The 21553-nt window shown below is 60.9% G+C and overlaps 7 protein-coding genes across 7 annotated transcripts; 4 read left to right on the top strand and 3 right to left on the bottom strand.

The window, feature by feature from the left end:
• Positions 1-291: 291 nt before the first annotated feature.
• CMQ_1359 (myosin 1 myo5) lies at positions 292-4284 on the top strand (the record flags this gene model as incomplete). Its single annotated transcript, XM_014318438.1, has 3 exons — positions 292-294; positions 524-3866; positions 3926-4284. The coding sequence occupies 3 exons, from the start codon at positions 292-294 to the stop codon at positions 4282-4284; spliced, it is 3705 nt and encodes a 1234-aa protein (XP_014173913.1).
• Positions 4285-4543: 259 nt separating this feature from the next.
• CMQ_1337 (dhhc zinc finger membrane protein) lies at positions 4544-6016 on the bottom strand (the record flags this gene model as incomplete). The annotated part of the gene is made up of 1 exon (XM_014318416.1): positions 4544-6016. The coding sequence occupies one exon, from the start codon at positions 6014-6016 to the stop codon at positions 4544-4546; it is 1473 nt and encodes a 490-aa protein (XP_014173891.1).
• A 366-nt stretch (positions 6017-6382) lies between these two features.
• Positions 6383-7348, bottom strand: CMQ_1395 (metallo-beta-lactamase superfamily protein; the record flags this gene model as incomplete). Its single annotated transcript, XM_014318474.1, has 1 exon — positions 6383-7348. One exon carries the CDS (start codon positions 7346-7348, stop codon positions 6383-6385), a length of 966 nt encoding a protein of 321 aa, XP_014173949.1.
• A 277-nt stretch (positions 7349-7625) lies between these two features.
• On the top strand, positions 7626-10807 carry CMQ_570 (importin; the record flags this gene model as incomplete). The annotated part of the gene is made up of 2 exons (XM_014317649.1): positions 7626-7790; positions 7856-10807. The coding sequence occupies 2 exons, from the start codon at positions 7626-7628 to the stop codon at positions 10805-10807; spliced, it is 3117 nt and encodes a 1038-aa protein (XP_014173124.1).
• A 1175-nt stretch (positions 10808-11982) lies between these two features.
• CMQ_1165 (cyclic nucleotide-binding domain containing protein) lies at positions 11983-16318 on the top strand (the record flags this gene model as incomplete). Its single annotated transcript, XM_014318244.1, has 2 exons — positions 11983-15164; positions 15664-16318. 2 exons carry the CDS (start codon positions 11983-11985, stop codon positions 16316-16318), a joined length of 3837 nt encoding a protein of 1278 aa, XP_014173719.1.
• Positions 16319-16601: 283 nt separating this feature from the next.
• On the bottom strand, positions 16602-18506 carry CMQ_796 (serine/threonine-protein kinase; the record flags this gene model as incomplete). The annotated part of the gene is made up of 1 exon (XM_014317875.1): positions 16602-18506. One exon carries the CDS (start codon positions 18504-18506, stop codon positions 16602-16604), a length of 1905 nt encoding a protein of 634 aa, XP_014173350.1.
• A 1630-nt stretch (positions 18507-20136) lies between these two features.
• On the top strand, positions 20137-21402 carry CMQ_1188 (uncharacterized protein; the record flags this gene model as incomplete). Its single annotated transcript, XM_014318267.1, has 1 exon — positions 20137-21402. The coding sequence occupies one exon, from the start codon at positions 20137-20139 to the stop codon at positions 21400-21402; it is 1266 nt and encodes a 421-aa protein (XP_014173742.1).
• Positions 21403-21553: the final 151 nt, after the last annotated feature.

Here is a 21553-nt window from a genome sequence, read left to right on the forward strand (position 1 = left end):
ACCGACAGACGTTGAGGCGACGCAAGCCTTTTGCTCCAACAGCAACCGTCACGGCCTTTGGACATTGAGCATTTTTCTGGCAGGAGGAGCAGTGAGCGAGAGAGCCGGGGCTGAAGTGATCCCCAGCAGCAGGCAGCGAGCAGTGACCCCCTTTCCGAATTAAGCCCCACCGACAGCTTTCGGACAGCAATTGACAGGGAGCGTCTGCAATCTGCAGCGGCCCTTTTTTTCGTTCTTTCTCTCTTGCTTCCCCTTTTCACCACCCCCAGAGATCCATAGACCGGGTCAGCGATGGTAAGTCGAAGTTGCAGTGCTGGACGCCGGGACGGGGCCGGGCTCCCTTGGCCGGGGCAGCCGGGCTGGGCGTCGATGCAAGTCCCCCCCTGGATTGTTGTGACAGACGCTGACACGGGCTTCCGGGCGGGCGCAGGCTATTACACGAAGAGCAAGAGACAAGCAGGCGAAACCCGAACGGGCGGGCGGCGGCGGGGGCAGCGGCGGAGGGGCAGCGCGGCCCAAGAAGGCCACGTATGACACGACGAAGAAGCGGGAGATCGGAGTGTCGGATCTGACGTTGCTGAGCAAGGTGTCGAACGAGGCGATCAACGAGAATTTGAAGAAGCGATTTGAGGGTGCGGAAATCTACACGTACATCGGACACGTGCTGGTGTCGGTCAACCCGTTTCGGGATCTGGGCATCTACACGGACGAAGTGCTGGACAGCTACCGGGGCAAGAACCGGCTGGAAGTGCCGCCGCACGTGTTTGCGATCGCAGAGGCGTCGTACTACAACATGAAGGCGTACAAGGAGAACCAGTGCGTGATTATCTCGGGCGAGTCCGGGGCCGGCAAGACGGAGGCGGCGAAGCGGATCATGCAGTACATTGCCAACGTGTCGGGCGGTGACACGGGCGACATCAAGCAGATCAAGGACATGGTGCTGGCGACGAACCCGCTGCTGGAGTCGTTTGGCAACGCGAAGACGCTGCGAAACAACAACTCGTCACGATTCGGCAAGTACCTGCAGATCCACTTCAACGGCAACGGCGAGCCGGTGGGCGCAGACATCACGAATTACCTGCTGGAGAAGTCGCGGGTGGTTGGCCAGATCACCAACGAGCGCAACTTCCACATCTTCTACCAGCTGACCAAGGGAGCGTCGGCGGCATACCGGCAGACGTTTGGGCTGCAGACGCCGGACACGTACGTGTACACGAGCGGGTCCAAGTGCTACGACGTGGACGGGATCGACGACGTGGCCGAGTTCCAGGACACGCTGCAGGCAATGGGCGTGATTGGGCTGACGCAGGCGGAGCAGGACAACATCTTCCGGATGCTGTCGGCGATTCTGTGGGCAGGCAACATGGGTTTCCGCGAGGACGAGAGCGGATATGCGGCCGTGACAGACCAGTCGGTGGTGGACTTTCTGGCGTACCTGTTGGAGGTTGAGCCGCAGCGACTGGTGTCGGCAATCACGATCCGGGTGCTGACACCGCGCAGCGGCGAGGTGATCGAGTCGCCCGCGAACGTGGCACAGGCGGTGGCGACGCGGGATGCGCTGGCCAAGGCGATCTACAACAACCTGTTCGACTGGATCGTAGAGCGGATCAACCAGTCGCTGAAGGCGCGGCAGGCGGCAGCGAACTCGGTGGGGATCCTGGACATCTACGGGTTCGAGATCTTCGAGAAGAACAGTTTTGAGCAGCTGTGCATCAACTACGTGAACGAGAAGCTGCAGCAGATCTTCATCCAGCTGACGCTGAAGACGGAGCAGGAGGAGTACGCGCGCGAGAAGATCCAGTGGACGCCGATCAAATACTTTGACAACAAGGTGGTGTGCGACCTGATCGAGTCGGTGCGGCCGCCAGGGCTGTTCTCGGCGCTCAAGGACGCGACAAAGACGGCGCACGCGGATCCGGCGGCCTGCGACCGGACGTTTATGCAGAGCCTCAGCGGCATGTCGAACGCGAACCTGACGCCACGGCAGGGCAACTTTATCATCAAGCACTACGCGGGTGAGGTGTCGTACACGGTGGAGGGCATCACGGACAAGAACAAGGACCTGCTGCTAAAGGGGCTGCTGAATCTGTTTGAGGCGAGCGGAAACGGGTTCGTGCACGCGCTGTTCCCGAATCAGGTGGACCAGGACAACCGGCGACAGCCACCGACGGCGGGTGACCGGATCCGGACGTCGGCGAACGCGCTGGTGGACACGCTGATGAAGGCGCAGCCGTCGTACATCCGGACGATCAAGCCGAACGAGAACAAGTCGGCGACGGAGTACAACGGACACAACGTGCTGCACCAGATCAAGTACCTGGGACTGCAGGAGAACGTGCGGATCCGACGGGCCGGCTTTGCGTACCGGCAGACATTTGAGAAGTTTGTGGAGCGCTTCTTCCTGCTGTCACCGGCGACGTCGTACGCGGGCGAGTACACCTGGACGGGCTCATACGAGGAGGCCGTGCGGCTGATTCTCAAGGACACGAGCATCCCGGCCGAGGAGTGGCAGATGGGCGTGACCAAGGCGTTTATCAAGTCACCTGAGACGCTGTTTGCGCTGGAGCACATGCGCGACCGCTACTGGCACAACATGGCCATGCGAATCCAGCGGATGTGGAGGGCCTACCTGGCCTACCGGGCGGAATCGGCGACGCGGATCCAGCGGTTCTGGCGCAAGAAGCGTGTGGGGACCGAGTACCTGGAGCTGCGCGAGCAGGGGCAGCGGTTGCTGGGCGGACGCAAGGAGCGGCGGCGCTTTAGTCTGTTGGGCCAGCGTCGTTTCCTGGGCGACTATCTCGGGCTCAATGCGGCAACAGGACCAGGCAGCGTGATCCGGAGTGCAACGGGCATCGCGGCCAGCGAGCGGGCCGTCTTCTCGTGTCGTGGCGAGATGCTGGAGGCCAAGTTTGGGCGATCGAGCAAGGCCAGTCCGCGCATTTTGGTGGTGACCAGCAGCAAGTTTTATGTGATTGCACAAATGTTGGTGAACCATCAGCCACAGATCGTGGTCGAGCGGGCGATTCCGCTGGGGGCCATCAAGTTCATCAGCGCTTCGACGAGCCGGGACGACTGGTTCGCGCTGGGCATCGGGTCGCCACAGGAGGCCGATCCTCTGCTCACCTGCGTCCTCAAGACGGAGATGTTTGTGCAGCTGAAGCGTGTCATGCCGGCCGGCTTCAACCTCAAGATCGCCGACGGCATCGAGTACGCCAAGAAGCCGGGCAAGACCCAGATGGTCAAGGTGCTCAAGGACAGTCAGACCACCGCCGACCATTACAAGTCGGGCGCCGTCCACACGCAGCCGGGCGAGCCGCCCAACTCCGTCTCACGTCCGATGCCGCGTGCCAATCCCGTCGCTGCAAGGCCCATCACGCGCGGCAAGCTGATCAAGCCGGGCGGGCCCAACGGCCGTCCATCACGGCTGGCCGGCAACCGTGCCACCCAGCCACGGCCGCTTCCAGGAGGACGAACTCCGACAGCTGCAACGATGCCTGCTGCTGCTGCTTCGATGCCGGCTGCTGTGCCGCATGTGACACAAGCCACACATGCACCAGCCACACACAGCCACAACTCATCAGCCACGCACAGCCACCCAGCACCAGCCACACGCATGCATGCCGCCGCCGCCAAGAAGCCCACGCCCACGCCGAACCCCCGGCCTGCCGCCAGTCTGCCGTCTCACACGCGCAACACCTCCTCCAGCTCGTCGGCACGCGCGCCACCGCCGCCGCCACCGGCACCGCCGGCAGCCAAGCCTAACAAGATCACGGCCAAGGTGCTGTACGACTTCCAGGGCCAGAAGCAGAACGAGCTGTCGATCCACACAGGACAGATTATCGACATTGTGCAAAAGGAAAACAATGGTGAGCTACTTCCTTTATCTTACTTCTATTAGCTTTTCGCTTCTTTGCTAACCCCCCAGGCTGGTGGTTGGCCAAGGTCGGTGAGCAGCAGGCCTGGGTGCCGGCTGCCTATGTGGAGGAACAGGTGGCGGCAGTTCCGGCCGTGTCACGTGCCCCGCCAGCGCCGCCACGTCGGCCTGTTGGCGGTAGCAACGCCGGCAGGTCGTCGGTGGCGTCGTCGTCCTCGGCCGCCTCCCCCCTGCAGCCGCGCGACTCCGGCATGAGCCTCAACGGCGTCAGCCACTCGTCCGATAGCAGCCGCGGCAACACGCCGACGCCGTCGGCTGCCGGCAGCACCGGTGGCCTCAGCTTGGCCGACGCTCTGCTGGCACGGCAGCACGCCATGTCGACTCGGCGCGAAGAGCCGGACGACTGGTAGATGGGCCATCAAGAGGACCAGTGTCCTTTACACACATGCAGCTTGCTTTCCTTCATCTTCTTCCTCTCTTCTTCCTCCTTTTGACAAGATACAAAAAGGGCAATAGACGTTTCTCATATAACTGTTTTCACCTTTGGCAGCCCTGCCCTCTGATTTCTTGTTTCCCGTCTTGTTGGCATATATTGTCGTATTAAAAATTGAAATGACCCGTATCTTACACCCAGACACCTTCTACATGCATATCCAGATCAGGCCAAAATCACTGTCCTTTTTTCCGCCGCTGAAGCAGCTCGGACAACGGCACGTCGTCCTCGTCCCCGTCGACCTCTTCGTCTACGCCGTAGTCGCGCAGTCGGTCGCCATCAGCGTTTGTCCACCCCGGCCGGCCGTCCATGCCCTCCTCCTCGACAACTGCCTTGGCCACGACACCGTGCTGGCGACGCCGGAAATCCGCCGCCTGTCGCTGTTTGAATGCCGCTAGCTCTTCCTCGGGCGTGCCCGTCTTCCAGCTGCTGTTGGGCGAGAGCCTGTAGTCGTGTCCCGATGTCGCTGCCATGGTCTGGTCGGTCTGTTCTGCCCAGCTTTCGCGCTTGGCCCGTCGGATTTTGTCCGGATCGGGAGGCGGCCACATGCCCGGCTCACTGTTGAACCCGTTCTCGGGCCAGTCCCAGCCCGCACCGGAGCCCCCGATGGCGACCTTGGGCCCGCTGGCAAATGGAAAAAACCACAGAAAGATGTTCACGGTTCCCATGGCCTGGGACATGTTCCCGAAGAAGCCAATGTCGTACGGAAACTCCACACGCGAGCGCGGGGCTGTTTTCTTACGAGGGCTCTCGTCGTACGTGTCGCCATCGTCGTCGTCGTCGTCGTCGTCGCTGCCGGCATTTGTGCTGTTGTAGTCATCGCCGCCATCATCGTAGTCGTCGCCCTCATCCCAAAAGGTGCCGTCGGCATGCGTGCTGTTGTAGCGGTCGACGACGGCCTCGTGGCGGTCGATCTCCCAGCTCTCGATCATGGTCGTGTTGAACAGCCAGGCGTACACAGTCGTGTACAGCATGATGCTGAGGGTGAGCATCGTAGCGCTGCAGACGAGAGCCAGGATAGTCAGGTGGGCCAGCTCCAGCAGGGTCGGGCCCAGGTAGGCCGGCAGATGGCGCTCTGCCCACAGGGCGTAGAAGCGTTGGGCCAGCAGGTAGCCGAGCATCCAGAGCGACACGTTTGTGAAGACGACAAAGCGCAGAAAGTACGGGAACGTCTGCATGGACACGCAGTTGCCCGTCCACGGACAGTGATGGTCCATCTTGGGCACACATCGGGCGCAGTGCCGGCAGTGGTGTGCCCGTGGCGGCTTGGGCGCACGACACTTCTTACACCACCGCGTTGGCGAGGCCGTGGGTGTGTAGGATGAGGATGATGACGAGGATGAGGAGGCTGAGGAGGAGAAGAGAGCACGGGAGGCCGGGTCGGTCTTGGGGTCAAAGACGGTGGGGATGTCGAACACGTAGCGGCCCGGGTCCACGGTGCAGGCCCGAAAGTATGTCCACAAGAGGCAGAGCAGCAGGGTGTTGAACGTGATAGACTCTGCTGTCGTCAGTGGACCCGGTTCGAGGTAGCTGGCCGTGTGGAAGAGCCATTGCGAGCTGTAGCCGAGAAAGAGGATGATGGAGGTGGCAACGGGAATGGCAAGCCAGTGCAGGCCCGGCGTGGTCGGGCCAGTCTTGATGGAGGTCATGTTTGTACCGTCGGCGGCATGTCGGCCGACCTGGAGACACAGAGGAGGATTTGCTGGAAAGCGAGAGGTGGCGAGATGATATGGAGATTGGAAAATGGCCGAAATGCCAGAGTACGGGGTCAAGCGAGCTGCAGGAAGGTGCGACTAATTAAGCGTTACGTGCAGGAAAGACTGCTCTGGCCAGATTAGTAAGCAAACTGGAAGTATATCTTTCTCGTATACGGAGTACGAAATCAGCAGAAACACATAATACACGTTTGGCAAAACCATCGAACCAATCACATGCCACCATGCGAAGAGCAAAGCGATCTACACAACTTGTAGTCGATCAGAGGTTTTATTACAAGAGAGCCAAGCTAGGCCATACTACACGTCGTCCCAAGAGTGCTGCCGTGTCCAGCCAGCGAAGCGAGTTTGGATCTTCATGCTCTCGAGCACGCGCAGCTTGATGTCGTCAGCACAGATGTCGAGGCCGACGAAGGCGCCGTGAGTGCTGGTGAAGTCGTGGTGCTTGAGCGTATCCCACATGGCAAAGACCTCGTCGGCGGCAAGAGGGATCATGTTGGGGATGCTCCACATAAAGGCAAACGAGTTCATGTGGGCGGGCCTCCTGCGCGGCTGGCCGAGCGCATCGGTGGTCCAGCTTCCCATGCCAGCTGGCGTGGTGACGAGCGTGTCGGCGATGAGCAGGTGGCCGTCGAAGAGCAGCACCTGGCTGCCGGGGAAGTGGCCGCCCAGCCGGATGGCCTTGGCGCCGGTCTTGATTCTGCTGTTGCTGTCGTTGCCGACGACGATCTCGTGAACGGGCTCGCCCTCGAGAAAGACCTGGTGCGGCGACTGCTGGACGGCCCAGACACGATCCTCGCCACGCAGGTAGACGGGGCAGTCAAAGGCGGCGGCCCACTCGACGTGCGACGAGAAGTAGTGCGGGTGCGAGATGACGATGGCGCGCAGGCCGCCAAGAGCGCGGATGTGCTCGATCGTGGCCGCGTCCAGCAGCGTGAGACAGTCCCACAGGATGTTGCCGGCTGGCGTGCGCACCAGGATGGCACGCTGGCCGATGGCCAGCTTGGGCTCCGTCACGATGCTCGTCAGCCGTCCGTCGCCGCCGGCCGCCGGGTGGAATACGTTGTGGTGTCGTCGCCGCAGCTCACCCATGGTCGCAAATGCCTGGCCGGACGGCGGCGTGAACTGCCGCGGATCGTCGCAGATGATACATGACGGCAATGCCGTGCGGTCGGCCGTCGGAAACTGCGTGCCGCACGCTGTACAGACTAGCCAGCAGTCGGTGGCATGGCCGTCGTATGTGGTGATACTCGCTTGCTCGTCCATGTTTGCCTCTTTGCCTCTTTCCTGCCAATGTTCAGATCCGGTCAACACACATCCGGCTGACTTCCAATAGCCGGACCGGAAACCCCGCTTCTTGCATTGCATCTATCGCGATAAGAGCTTACGGACGATAACGAGCTAACAGGCTAACGTCCGGCCTAAACACCTAGCAAACTGCTCTGTACCCCACCAAACGATAACTCCCCTCGTCGACCTTTGCCAGAACGCGACCTCGCGTCCGACCATCGACCGTCTGCACTCCCGTGTGTGCCTTCTCAGAATGAGTTTTGCCATCGAGGTGCCTGGCGAGGCGGTTCCGTTCAATATCCCGGACCTTTGCAAGGCCTTGCAGGCCGGCACCTCATCCGATCACAACCAACGACAATCGGCAACGCAACAGCTCGACGAATGGAAAACCCACCCGGGCTTTTATTCTGCCCTGCAGGTAAGCTTGTTCCCTGTCCCTCGTGGGCGCCTTCCGCTCCAGTTACTGACAGCAGCCTTCCACAGAGTGTGTACCTCGAGTACTCTCTCCCCAGCAGTGTCCGGCTGCTTGCCATTATCATGCTGAAAAATGGCATCGACCGCGACTGGAGAGGGGCTGCCAACGCCCGGGGTGGCATCCAGCCGGACGAAAAGGCCCGCATACGAGCAAGGCTATTTGAGGGCACCATCCGCGAAGAAGACAGGACCCTGGCCCGGCAGAGCGCCGTCCTCACCGCAAAGGTCGTCCGCATTGACTACCCGCAGGAATGGCCCACGGCGCTGCCCGAGATCGTCTCCATTCTCCGCAGCGTCAAAGACTCGAGCCACGTGCAGCTGCACGGTACGGTTCTGCTGCTCCTCCGCGTCATCAAGGAGCTGTCGACGGCCCGGCTGCGCCGGTCTGCCCTGCAGCAGATGGCCGAGGAGATCCTGTACCTCCTCATCGAGGTGTACCGGGCCACAACGGACATCTGGGTCGACTGCCTGGTGCGCGAAAACTATTCGGCCGTTGCCGTGGACTATGCCGTCGAGAACAGCCTACACGCGCTCAAGGCCATTCGCCACCTGGTCGTCAACGGCTTCGACAACCCGGCCCACTCGCCGCTCGTCCAGCAGTTCTGGGGGCTGTCGCACTCCAACTTCGAATCGTTCATCAGCTACATACACCCGGAAACGGACACTCCACCACCACACCAGGAGGTCATTGGCAGGCACATCTTGCAGCTCGCCAAGCTGCACATTGCCGTGTGCGACGCCCACCCGGCCAGCTTTGCCCTCCTGCCCAACTCGGTCGTGCTCGTGCACGTCTACTGGGACCTGGTCTCGAGCTTTGCCAACATGTACACGTCGTCGGCCGGTCTCCGGCCAGGCGGCGGCAGCGCGCGCATGGCCAAACCGAAAGTGGAGGGCCCTTTCTTTGAGCAGCTTGCGCTCAAAGGTCTGCTGCTGCTGAAGAGCTGTCACCAGATCATCAGCCGGCCCATGGTCGCGTTTAAGAACCGCGACGAGCAGACGCGGCGAGAGCAGGCTCAAGGCAAGCAGATTATCGAGACACAGCTCTTCACCAGCGAATTCATGCTGGTCGTTGTGGACGTGATTGTCAGCAAGCTCTTCGTCTTCCGCCAGTCGGATCTGGCCGCCTGGGACGAGGACCCGGAAGAATGGGAGGCGGAAGAAAGCGAGTCCGGCTCGGCGTGGGAATGGCAGGTCCGGCCCTGTGCTGAGAAGCTGTTTCTGGGCCTGCTGATCAAGAACAAGAGCATGCTGGTGCAGCCGCTGCTGGCATACTTTGACCGAACGATGAATGGTTCGATGGACCTGCTCACAAAGGAGGCCGTGTACACGGCCATGGGAAACGCCGCCGTGGCCATCGAGGGCATGTTTGACTTTGACAGCTTTGTGGCGTCGACCCTGGTCCAGGACGCACAGTCACAGTTCGAGCTGGCCCGGGTGCTTCGGCGGCGCGTCGCCATGCTCCTCTCGGCCTGGGCGTTTCACGAACTGAAGCCAGACGCCACGCGGGCGGTGTACTCGATCTCAGCCCACCTCCTGAATGCGAGCGACCCGGCCAACGACCTGGTGGTGCGGCTCACGGCGGCGCGGCAGATCAAGGCCACGGCCAACATCGCCTTCTCGGCCGAGGCGTTTGACCCGTTCTCGACCGGCATCTTCTCGTCCCTGATGCAGCTCCTGCAGGAGGTGGAGAACGAGGAGACGAAGCTGGCGGTGCTGGACACGATTCGCGTACTCATCGAGCGGATGGAGACTACGGCAGCACGATTCAGCGACAGCGTGGTGGCGGCGCTGCCGGCTGTGTGGGAGTCAGCCGGGCCGGAGACGTACATGATCAAGCAGTCGGTGCTGGCGATCATCTCCAGCCTCGTGATGGCGCTGCAGGCGGCGTCACAGCGGTACCACGAGCTGATCCTGCCGCTGATTGCAGATGCGGTGAACCCGAGCTCATCCGTGCACGAGCACCTGCTGGACGAGGGCCTGGACCTGTGGTGCAGCGTGATGACCATGTCGTCGTCGCCGCTGTCGGAGAACCTGGTCGGCCTGCTGTTGAGGGTGGTGCCACTGCTAGAGTATGATTCGCCGGTGGTGGAGACGTGTTTGCGGATCACGAATGCGTACATTGTGTTGGAGCCGTCGACAGCCCTGTCAGAGCAGTTCCGGAAGCCGGTACTGAACGGGCTGGCCTGTGCAATGGAGACGACACGAACCGAACAGGTACAGGAGGCAGCGGCAGTGATGCGCCACCTGGTGCAGGAGGCGCAGGTGCTGGGCGGCTCGGAGGGTGTGTCGTTGATCGTGCAGGACCTGCGGGAGACGGGCTTCCTGGAACGGATGCTAAAACGAATCCACGGAGCGTGGGAGGCACACCAGTCGACGGGGCCCAAGGCGAAGCAGAGCCCGATCGGACCGACGACGGAGATCCAATACTACAGCATTCTCGGCTGGGTAGCACTGGCAGATCCGAGGGTGTTTGTGCAGTCGATCCTGTGCTCGACGAACGATGCGGCCTCGGTCTGGAGCTGGCTGGGAGCAGAGTGGTTCGGCATCTTTGAGATGATGGGCAGCTCGGAGCACCTCAAGCTGTCGTGTCTGGGGCTGACACGGCTGTGCGAACTGGCGGAGCCGATGCAGGGCCTGGTGCTGGGTCGGCTGCAGGACTACTTCTCGATGTGGACAAGCACGGTGGCGGACGCACAGGGCGACGCGACGCAGCCGGACTGCTACGTGTGGGATGGGCCGCCGACGACAGAGTACGACACGCCGCTGCAGACGGCCGAGAACGCGCTGGCGGCCAAAGAGCCGGTGCACACGGAGCGGACCTTTGACTTTGTGCTGCTGCGGCTGCAGAGTTTGGTGGCACAGTGTGGCGGCGAGCAGCAGTTTGAGGCCGAATGGGCCGTGAACGTGGACGTGGACGTGTTGGCGGGATTCCGGGAGTTGTCGCAGCCACGGAAGGAGTAGTGATATGGATGTGAGCTGGTTAGTTGAAGCCGTGAAGTCGGTGGAAGTGAACTGGAGTACGGAGTATAGAATTAGACGCAAGATGGACGAGTCGTAAAATACGGAGTATAGAGTACAGCTCTACTATTCCGTGTGTACTGTACACATAATGTCTCACTAAGCTGACATAATGCTTACAGTTTGCGCACGGCCTGCACAGCTCGCGCCTTCCCGCCGTTGGCGGCGGGCCAATGCGGAAAAAAGAAAAAGAATAAAAATTACAGCACCCCAAAGAACGTCATCAATGTGGGGCACGGCTGGACTGAAGATGGGGGATTGGCATTGGAAGTTGCGGCAGGCGCCTCTGGCGTCTTCTGTCGCCTTTTGGCCTCTTTCGTCTTTCGTCTTTCGTCTCTCGTCTCTCGTCTCTCGTCTCGCGTCTCTCGTCTCGCGTCTCTCCGGTCTTTCGGCCTCGGACTCGACCCTTTTACGGTACTTCTCGCCAGCTTCGATTGCGTGCGGGCCTCCTCCCTGAGCAGTCCCCACGAAAGCAGCGGTCGCGCTGTGCCACCGCGTCGAATCCTTGCTTGACCTCTTTGCCTCAGTCCGTTTTCCGATCCACACAGCGCTTTTCCCACTTTTCACGTTTCCCCCGTTTCTGCACCATTTTCAGGCTCCCACGCATCCACGTCTGCCCGTCTGTCCGGCTGCACATCTGCACGTCTGCACGCTTCGTCTCTCTCGCTCTGCTCTTCCCGAAGCCGGTCTCAGTCAGCGGCCTGCGTCTGCTGGTGGCCAGCAATCTCGAGTGAGATAGCCCCCCCGTGTTCCCCAAAAGACCACCCCTGCTCGTGTGTATGTACCTGTACATGCTGGGATCTCCGATCTGTGTCGCGATCCATGCTGCGGTTGTGATTCGCTGTTGACAGTTTGCCTCTCTACAGGGCCGCATCTATTAAAAAACGCGATATCCGAGAGGGCACGGGAACCATTGACGAGCAAGATTTCCAGACGACATTCAGACGACGCCATCCAGATATCGAGGCATCCAGAACAGAAAGCATCCAGTCTAAGAAGCTCTACACCCACACATCCAAAAAAACACAAGCTGGACGCCTGGCGCGTGGGGGAGGGGGGGCATATAGCATGAGCTGTCCTGCTTGACAGACCCAGGACATCTGCTCTAGGTGCGCAAGATGCGACGGTCTCGGGGCGCGTCTCCGCCGTCGCCGTTCCGGGCGCTGGCCCATCATCATGCACAGCAGGCGGGTGGACGGCGAGCCGAGTCGGTGTCGTCGATGCTGCGGTCGTTCAACGTGGAGACAAATCCGACACGACCGATGCGTCCGAGCCCGCTGACGGCATCGACGATCCCGGACATGCCGCTGGACCTAGTGGACCGGATCCGGTCGTTTCCGCTCTTCATGTCGGCGCCGGACGAGTTTCTGGCAGCCATTGGCAAGCACCTGCGGCCACAGGTCCACGGGCCCCACGACCACATCCTGACAGAGGGCGACGACGCCAAGGCCATGTACTGGCTAGTGCGCGGCGCGGTGGCGGTGACGTCGCGCGACAGCGAGGCGGTGTACGCGGAGCTCAAGCCAGGGGCGTTCTTTGGCGAGATCGGCGTGCTGATGGACATTCCGCGGACGGCGACGATTGTGGCGCGGACAAAGTGCCTGCTGGTGGTGCTAAAGAAGGAGGACCTGCAGGCCGAGCTGCCGCGCTTCCCGGACATGGAGAAAGCGATCCGGCAGGAGGCACAGGAGCGGCTGACGATCCTGCAGAAGAAGCAGCAGGAGCGAAGGCAGGACGTCGGACCAGACGGCGGCCGAGGAGGGGGAGGATCGAGCAGTGAGAGCGGCACGATCGGCGACGGGGCGATAACCAGCAACAGCAACAGCATCAGCATCACCAACGGGATCACGAGCATTAGCATCAGCACCAACAGCAAGAACAGCAAGAAGCGCAAGTCGCCGAGCCCAGGGGTGATTGAGGACCCAGCAGTCGGCGGCAGTGCTCTGGGCAGTGGCTATGTCAACGTGCGCAAGACGCTCAAGGAGCTGCCGCTCTTCTCGACCCTTCCGGCCGACATCCTGCATTTTCTGGGGCTGAGCGCGCAGCCCAAGAGCTACTCGCCCTTCACCGACATCCTGCGGCAGGGCAGTCGAGGCAATGACATCTTTTTCATAGTCAGCGGCGAGGCCGAGGTGGTGCACGAAGCGCCCAGGCCTGAAGGCGAGGCCGAGGACACGGCGTCGTTTGCACGGCCACGACTGACGCAGGGACAGTACTTTGGCGAGGTGGCCAGCCTGGGCCTGTCGCCAGGACGAGTGCGGACGGCGACGGTGCGGTCGATCACCAGCGTGGAGTGCCTGATGATCAGCGGCGAGGCGCTGGACGAGCTGTGGAGACGCTGTCCGCCCGGACTGAAGCTGCAGGTGGAAGAGACGGCGCGGGAGAGATATCGGCAGAGCCGGGTGGCAGCAGCAGGAGAGGCCACATCGGACGATGCAGACGTCGAGATGAGCGACCGGCGAGAAGGTGGAGAACAGATGTCGGCCATCGGCAGCAACAGCAACCGGGAAGAGGTCTTGTCTCTACGACGACCTTCGGTGCCTCACGTGACTTTTACAACGCCGTCCAAGCCATCCTCGCCGACGACAGACGAGGCAGACATGCGACAGCCGAGCGACCCGGACCCGTTTCTGAGCGTGGACATGGAGAACCTGCGGAACCGACGGAGGAACTCGCTGGCACCACCGCTGCCGGCGGGAGACTCGTCGTCGGGCGGGCAGACGACGCCGTCGCCACAGATAGAGAACAACAGCAGTCCGCTGAAGCTGTTTACGTTTCCGCCTCTGACAGCCGCCGAGGAGCCGACAGCAGCAGAGCCCGAGGAAGAGCGCAGTTCGCGAGGACGGTTCAAGAAGGCACGGACGCTGGCCCACCGGCCCTATTCAGACGAGCGAAGCGGATCGCCGGCTGAGGATCATGCCCGGAAACACGCCGAGGAACACGCCAAAGAGCAGGCCCAGTCGTCGCCGCAGACACGGCAGCAGGGCCCGTCGGAGGCGGTGCTGGTGGGCGCGTTTCTGTACCTGGACATTGTGGAGCTGATCCGGCTGCGGGCAGTCTGCCGGGAATGGCGACGGGTGCTGACGACGTCGCGACAGCTGTGTCGGCGGGTCGACCTTGGCGGGCTCAACCGGGTGGTCAACGACTGGTCGCTGACGCAGGTGATTGCGCCGTTTGTGGGCCAGCGAGCAGAGGAAATCGACATCAGCAACTGTTTCCACGTGACCGACGAGGGATTCCAGGCGCTGTGGCGGCAGTGTGGCCACAACGTGCGGGTGTGGCGCATGAAGTCGGTCTGGGACGTGTCGGCGAACCAGATCCTGGACATGAGCGAGAACGCCAAGGAGCTGGAGGAGCTGGACTGGAGCAACTGCCGCAAGGTGGGCGACAACTTGCTGGCCCGGGTCGTCGGCTGGGTCGTTCCCGGGGAAGCAGAGGGTCAATCGGGCCAGCCACAGGGTCAGCCACAGGGTCAGCCACAGGGTCAGCCACAATCTCAACCACCCAAACCAGCGCCCGGAACGGTCATTGGCTGTCCACGACTGAGCGTGCTGGACCTGTCGTACTGCAAGCACATCACGGACCGGTCGATGATGCACCTGGCTGCACACGCGGCAGGACGGCTGCGGTCGCTGACGCTGACGCGCTGCACATCGGTGACGGACGGCGGGTTCCAAGCGTGGGCGCCGTACCGGTTCCGACAGCTGACGCGGCTGTGTCTGGCCGACTGCACATATCTGTCGGACAATGCGATCGTGTCACTGGTGAACGCGGCCAAGGCGCTGACCCACCTAGACCTGTCGTTTTGCTGTGCGCTGTCGGACACGGCCACCGAGGTGGTGGCGCTCGGTCTGCCGTTGCTGCAGGACCTGCGGCTGGCCTTTTGCGGCAGTGCTGTCAGCGATGCGAGTCTGCGCTGCGTTGCACTGCATCTCAACGATCTGCGCGGGCTCAGCGTGCGTGGTTGCGTGCGCGTCACCGGGACCGGGCTCGAGCATGTTCTCGACGGCTGCGCCCGGCTGCGTTGGCTTGATGCCAGTCAGTGCAAGAACCTGGCTCGCTGGCTGGCCGACGGCGGAATTGCCCGTTGGGGCTTTGATGACCGTGTTGGAGGGGATGGGCCTGACGGAGGGGGCGAGCCCCGATCGTCTGTCACGTCCTCTGAGCGCATCCCGTCCGGCTGGAGTCCGCCCGGTCTCGGCCTCGCTCCACCTCCGATGCCCTCCGTACGCGGCCAGCGACGACGTGCCCGTCATCCGGTCCGCTTCATCGTCGAGAAGGGCGCCTTGGGCGGGCTGCGGTGAAAGTGGCGTGGCGTGCTTTGGGTCTTGGTCTCGCTTGGTATTGGCTGTTCTGTTTTGGTGGCCGCCTCGTTGGTTCTGGCTGTCGCTCTGCTGTCGCGTTACTTTCACCCTTGTTGCTTCTCAGAGCCTCGATACCCTATGGGTTTACGGAGTACTCCGTATCACAATACAATACAATGATTTTGGACATATGTGCTGACTAATCAACCCGACTTGAGTACCCGTCCCTGCCTAAACGACTTTTCGCTGACATTAGCGAAAAGTCCTACTGGTACTTCCGCATCGCCGACAGAGAAACGGCCTCCAGGCAACAGGCAATGTTGAAGTCACCGAGGACAGAGTATATGAACGAGCCACCTGGCTAATGTAGAGAAACGCAGCAGCAGGACAAAGAGAATTATAGCAGAAGCAGGAGCAGAGCAGAAGCAGAAGCAGAAGCAGAAGCAGAAGCAGCAACACATCCATCTCCCTCGATATCATGACATTGTCCGACAGTGTGGCCGATCGTGTGTATCGCGTGGGCATCATCTGCGGCTCGCAGCGTGCAGTGCGTGCAGGTCCGCAGGTTGCCGACTTTGTGGCCGACGTGATCGAGGCGAAGCTGGGCTCGACCAGCGCGATCTCGGCCGACCCGTCTGCTGGCCTTTCGGCACCGCACATCTGCCTTGACCGGATCGACGTGGCGGCGCTGCAGCTGCCCCTGACGGACGAGCCGGGCGTGCCGTCGCAGATCCGGACGGCCGACGAGTATGCGTGCGAGCACACGCGGACGTGGTCGCGCCGGGTGGCGGCGCTGGACGCCGTCGTCTTTGTGACGCCGCAGTACAACTGGGGCGTGCCGGCAGGCCTGAAGAACGCCATCGACCATCTCTTCCACGAATGGACAGGCAAGCCGGCCCTGGTCGTGGCCTACGGCGGCCACGGCGGCGACAAGGCCGCTGTCGCTCTCGCCATGGTGCTCGCCGGACTGCACATGCGGCCGGTTGAGAAAGCGGTGCTGCTGGCGTTTCCCGACCGACAGACGACGGAACGGGCTGCCGGCGGAATGGATCTCGGACTGGCCGGGGATCATGACAAAAACGCGCTTTGGTTCGACCGTCGAGAAGACTTGGTTACGGCCTGGACTAAGCTGGTGGCCCTGATGGTCTGACTGTGTTGTGTGGCTTTACTTTGTGAGAATGAAATGGCACATTAAACTGTGTAAAGGCTACATGACAAATGCTCCCGATGGAAGGACACGACCCAACCCTATGATATTCCAAGTAGATGAGCAGAGAAGCAAAGCAGAATGCAGAATGCAGAACGTAGAGCAATGCAAAAGAAATGAATATGCAGAAGCAAGCACCACAAACGCCGCAAATGGGTATGATTAACCAATAATGGCTCTCGCAGTTACGCCGATCCCCTCGATATAGCTTCGTAGATTCGTAACATCATCCCGTCGACGAGTCTTTGAACAGCTCGGCCACCACACGCTTCATCGTGATGCGCTGGTGCTGGTTGGGGATCAGCATCTCATAGGTCAGCCGCTCGACCGTGTCTTCCAGGCTCAGCTTCTCCTTGGCCTCGATCACCTCGGACAGCCAGGTCTGCATCTGGGCCACAGCAGATGGCCCGTTCGCCGCACTGCCACCGGCCTTGACACCGCCACCGTGGCCGTGATGCCCCGGCGCCTTGTTGACGTCGGCAATCATCCAGTACAGCGGTCTTGCCCGATGGTGGCCGCGCGAGTCGGGAAACGAGATCTTGCGCAGCACGTACAGCATCGTGATGCCGAGTGCCCACACGTCGCTCGGCGGTCCTCGCAGCTTGCGGCCGATAAACTCGGGCGGCACATAGTAGGGCGTGCCACCGGCCGAAGCCGGTTGCTCGGCGCTCGTCGACAGCCCAAAGTCGCACAGCACGGCACCTCGTTCACGCGAGTACAGAATGTTGGCCGGCTTGACGTCGTTGTGCACCAGGCTGCGGCCGTGAACATAGTGCAGCGCGCCGGCAATGTCGCGTAGAATCCGCGCTGCGTCCTGTCGGTTGCCCGTGAAGTAGTCCGAATTGCTCGCTCGCCAAACGCCCTTCTTGCTGAGATCGCGGCCGTCCACGTGCTCCATGTATAGCGACAGGTGCCGCGCATCGCCGCCGTACAGCCGCACGATGCTGTTGTGTCGCAGATACTCGTGCGATTTGTACTCGCGCAGCCACGTGTCTGCCTGCCGGATCACATTCCGCTCCGTCTCTTGCGCCCGCACCACGGCTCCGACCATGTCGACACCCGTCGCTGCTGCCGGTCGCGTCTTGATCACCTTGACTGTGATCACGCTGCCTGTCGGCACGTCCGGGTGCTCCATCGTGCCCGTGAACACGGCCGACAGCGACGTCGACGCAATTGGGTCGCGCTTCGTCAGCTTGTACGTGTCCATATCACATCCCCCGGCCATCACCACCGTGTCCTCCCGCTGCATCTCCAGCATCGGATGTCTCTCGGCCGGATGGAGGAACATGATGATTGCCTCCTTGTCTTTGTCGCCCACAGCACTGCTGCCGTCTGCCGTCTTCTGTCGTCGAGCCCCAGGCCCCAGCTCGTCGTCCTCGTCCGCGACAAACGACCGCTTGCCCGACGAGTGCACGCCCAATTCCGCTTCCACCATGCCTGTCTCTTTGCTTATCCTTGGCGGTGGCGCCTTGTGCACCGCCCGTCGTCTCTCCAGTATCCGAAAGTCCAGAACCTCTGTGCTGCCTATCCGGATTCGCCACGTCCCCGGCGACAACGCCTTGATTGTCCCCGGGTTGATCGTGTATTCCGGGCTCTGTGTGCCGGGCGTCCCGGGCGATCCAGGACCGTCCGACTCGGCCCTCGCCGGCTGCGAAACCCGCGAGAGCGCAATGGGCGTCTCGCTGTTGTTCAGCAGGATCTGGTCATCGCTCTCCGGGTCATAGTATAGCTCGAACCACAGTGGCGGCATGGGCAACCCGTCGCCGTCATGCTCACCGGGCATGCGCACCACAAACTTGATGTCCTTGGATGTCTGCGTCACCGCCAGCACCGTCTCCTGCGGCTGGTCGGCCGCCGACACTTCCGCCCGCAGCGCTATCCATTCGCAGCTGTCGCGGCTGCCTGGACTGACTGATCGGCTGCGCAGTGGCCGCACCAACAGCCGGATGCCCTTGTCTGGCGGCACCACCAGCTCGTCCAGGTGCACCTCGCCGCCCAATTCGCTCGTGCTGAACGCCTCCTGCACGTACAGCCGGTGCAGTCGGGACGCGTATTCGGACGATGTGAGCGACACCAGTTCGGTCTTCTCTTCCGTCTCGCATTCCGTTACCTGTCCGCGTCCGTCGCCCATGGCAGCGAGCCGGTCGGATGGTCGGCCAGGTGCTGCCACAAAATTGTGCGTGTTGGCCGCCAAATCGGCAGAAGAAGCAGACCGGGCCAACGCCACGGTTGGACGGCAAAAAAGAAGGAAATCGCACTTGATTGGGGACCGGGAGGGGCTGCCAGAGTTGCCAGACCGTCTCGTACTCGTAAGATGCGAGAACCAGGACGAGAAGCCAGAAAGAAGAGCACGAATGACTCCACCTCCCGAGAAATATATGGGCGAGACCAACGGCAGTGGGGCTTGGTAAAGAATAGGGCTGTTATGTATCCGCTCAAAGCAATGCTCGGGCGGTCGTGAAGAATGCGCATGAGGCCGCCAAATCGGCACAGAAAGTCAGATGCAGAGGTCGTGAGCAGGAGAGTGAACAGGCCCGGTGATGGCGACCGAATGGACACACCAGATGAGAAGTGCAAAGAATCACTGCGTACGAGTAGAATTAAGAGGATCCAGAGGGGGCGCAGCTGCCTAGTAAGACGACGAGCTGGCGGAAGGCACGAGCCACGCCGTTCCATAAATAACGCCACACCAGGGACAGTGTGCCTTCTGAAAATCATCCTCTGTCATTCGGCAGGTGCAAACCAACACAGTACGAGTACGCGCAGCCTGCGCCGTGTATATAGTACTACTGGACTCGCTTAGCGACATGGGTGCTTGTACTCTACGAAGCAATTACTAGCACAAAAGCTGCAGATATACATCTCACCAGGTCACTGAGGGGAAGTACCGTGTCTCTGTACCTCGTATGCGCGACGGGTCATACGAGTTTTCGGTACATGGCGGTGCGTGAGCCTGCTTCAGGATCCGTACACCTGCGAAAGTACAGTGTGTTCCAGCTCCAAGATCCGGTAGAGATACCTGCAGAATGTCCGGCCATGTACCGACTAGGCGGCAGCAGCGGGCTGCATCGGGCAGGAAAGAGTAACTCATCAGATTCCAGCCAGGGCTTGGCACCTATTCTGTGTGTCTCTCGTGTTGCATTAGCGTGGTGGCGTAGACTCAGCGTCTGGCTAGTACCACGTCCTATTGGCTGGATAACAAAAATGACCATCGTTAGCGCTATATTTCCCGGCCCTCCACCCACATTTCCACCCACACTTTCTGTTTGGATTCTTGCGTAGCGGCCCACTCGCTCTTTCTGTCTGCGCTCCCACGCAATTTCCCTCTTCCATCGACAGTCTCCTCCGATTTTCACCTTCATTCATTGCAAAACTTCACTATACTCAACTTGCCGTTGATATCCTTCACAACCGCCAAAATGTCTAGCAATACCTCGTCACCCCGAATCTAAATGTCTTCTCCTCGTCAAATCCATCAAATTCACTCGGAATCTCTGCTCTGCGATCGTCTGCCGGACCTGGACTATCCTCACCCTATCCTCACCCTATCCTCACCCTCTCCCCTCACTTTCTGCTCCCTCTACTCTTCCGACCCTGGACGCCTGTTCACTGGACCGCTGTTCTCCTCTCATCCACTCCCATCACTCGTCTCTGCCTCTACCGCCTCTCTACCTCCGTCTCGATCTCTGGTCAAACCGACAACGCGGCTCTCCCACAGCCGCCTCTCTTGACACTCCGAATCCCCAGCCAGTCTTCTACCCATGGACGACTCCGGCTGGACATGGCCGGCTTGGAAGTTTGGGATGCGGAGGGATGACCTCTTCACCACCCTTCACGACCAGTACAACACTTTCCTCTCCTCCATCCAAGATCCCGACGCCTTTCACCACGATGTCTTTGAAATCTCAAACGAAGCCGAGACGGCGAGCGAGTTTCATCGCCTGATGGCCGACCGCAAAGCACAGCGGCTCAACGAGCTGAACGAGTCACTCGAGTCCGCCTCGTTCGAGATCATTGCCAATCCCGCCCTTGTCGGCACTACGCAGTGGGAGCACGCCCTGCAGCTGTTCCGAACGCGTTCGCTCGACTCTCTCGTCCGCTTTTTCGCCTCTTACCTTCCCGTCGACCATCCTTGGCATCGCGACATCTCGGACATGTCGACAAGTCAGACCGAGATGTCTACCACTACGCAAAAAGCCAAGTTTGACGATCGTGGACTCACAGAGGAACCTCTCTGCTACTCCTCCGCAACTTCGTCTCTCGCGCACGAGCAGCTCCCCCCTTCCCCCCGCTCGCTCACGCTCTGCTCCGACAGCTCGGATCCGACCCATTCGATGTGCGACTTTGACAACCTTACCCCACGCACTCTCTCCTTTTCCGGCTCTGAGCCGTATCCTTACAGCGACGATCTGAAACGTGGTGACCTCAACTATCACGACGATGCCTCTTCGCAGTCCTCTGGGCCAGAGACGCCAACTTCTGTCTCGGAGCTCGGCGAGGATACAGACCGTGACAACGATCCTGTCTCGTCGCGCTCTCCCGTCATCGAGATCGCGTCTGAGTGCGCCGATGACGACGAATGCTTACCTTCGCAGCTACCGCAAGACATCGGATCTTGCATCAAAACAAAATCATCGCCAGTGACAACGCTGGCACCACCATCAGCCAAAGCCGCTTCCGTCACTTGCAGTCCCATCTTCTTCGACATTGTGAAACCGACGCCTCTGTCTGCTCGGCATCGGAGTCGGAGCCTCTCACCCTTGCCAGCAGGCCACCTCACCGAGGTTGCCGCACCGTCTACGCAGGCGGATTGTCGTAAAGCGATTGCCGCCCATCGCCCGCTGAGACGGATGTCCCGAGAGGACTACGAGTCGGCGACGCAGCGTGGCAGACAGTCTCTGCGCTGCCTTAGCAGAGGCAGAGAACTGCGACTTCACGAGGCTGCGAGCCGCATACAAAAAACACGTCCTGTGCAGACAAGACTGCGCGAACGGAGAGAAAGAGAAGCGAGCAAAATTCGGCGCTAATATGTGTCCGCCGGCCGTAAACGCACTTGGGGCGTTCTGGTATGCGGCCTCGGCAATCATGACTGTCAGCATTGACGATAACGGAACGGACGGTTGGTTGGCGTGTTGGACCGCCATGAAACTGGGCATCACTGGCGTTTTTCTGCATACA

This window comes from Grosmannia clavigera, assembly GCF_000143105.1.
Source record: "Grosmannia clavigera kw1407 unplaced genomic scaffold GCSC_140, whole genome shotgun sequence".
Classification (NCBI taxonomy): domain Eukaryota; kingdom Fungi; phylum Ascomycota; class Sordariomycetes; order Ophiostomatales; family Ophiostomataceae; genus Leptographium; species Leptographium clavigerum.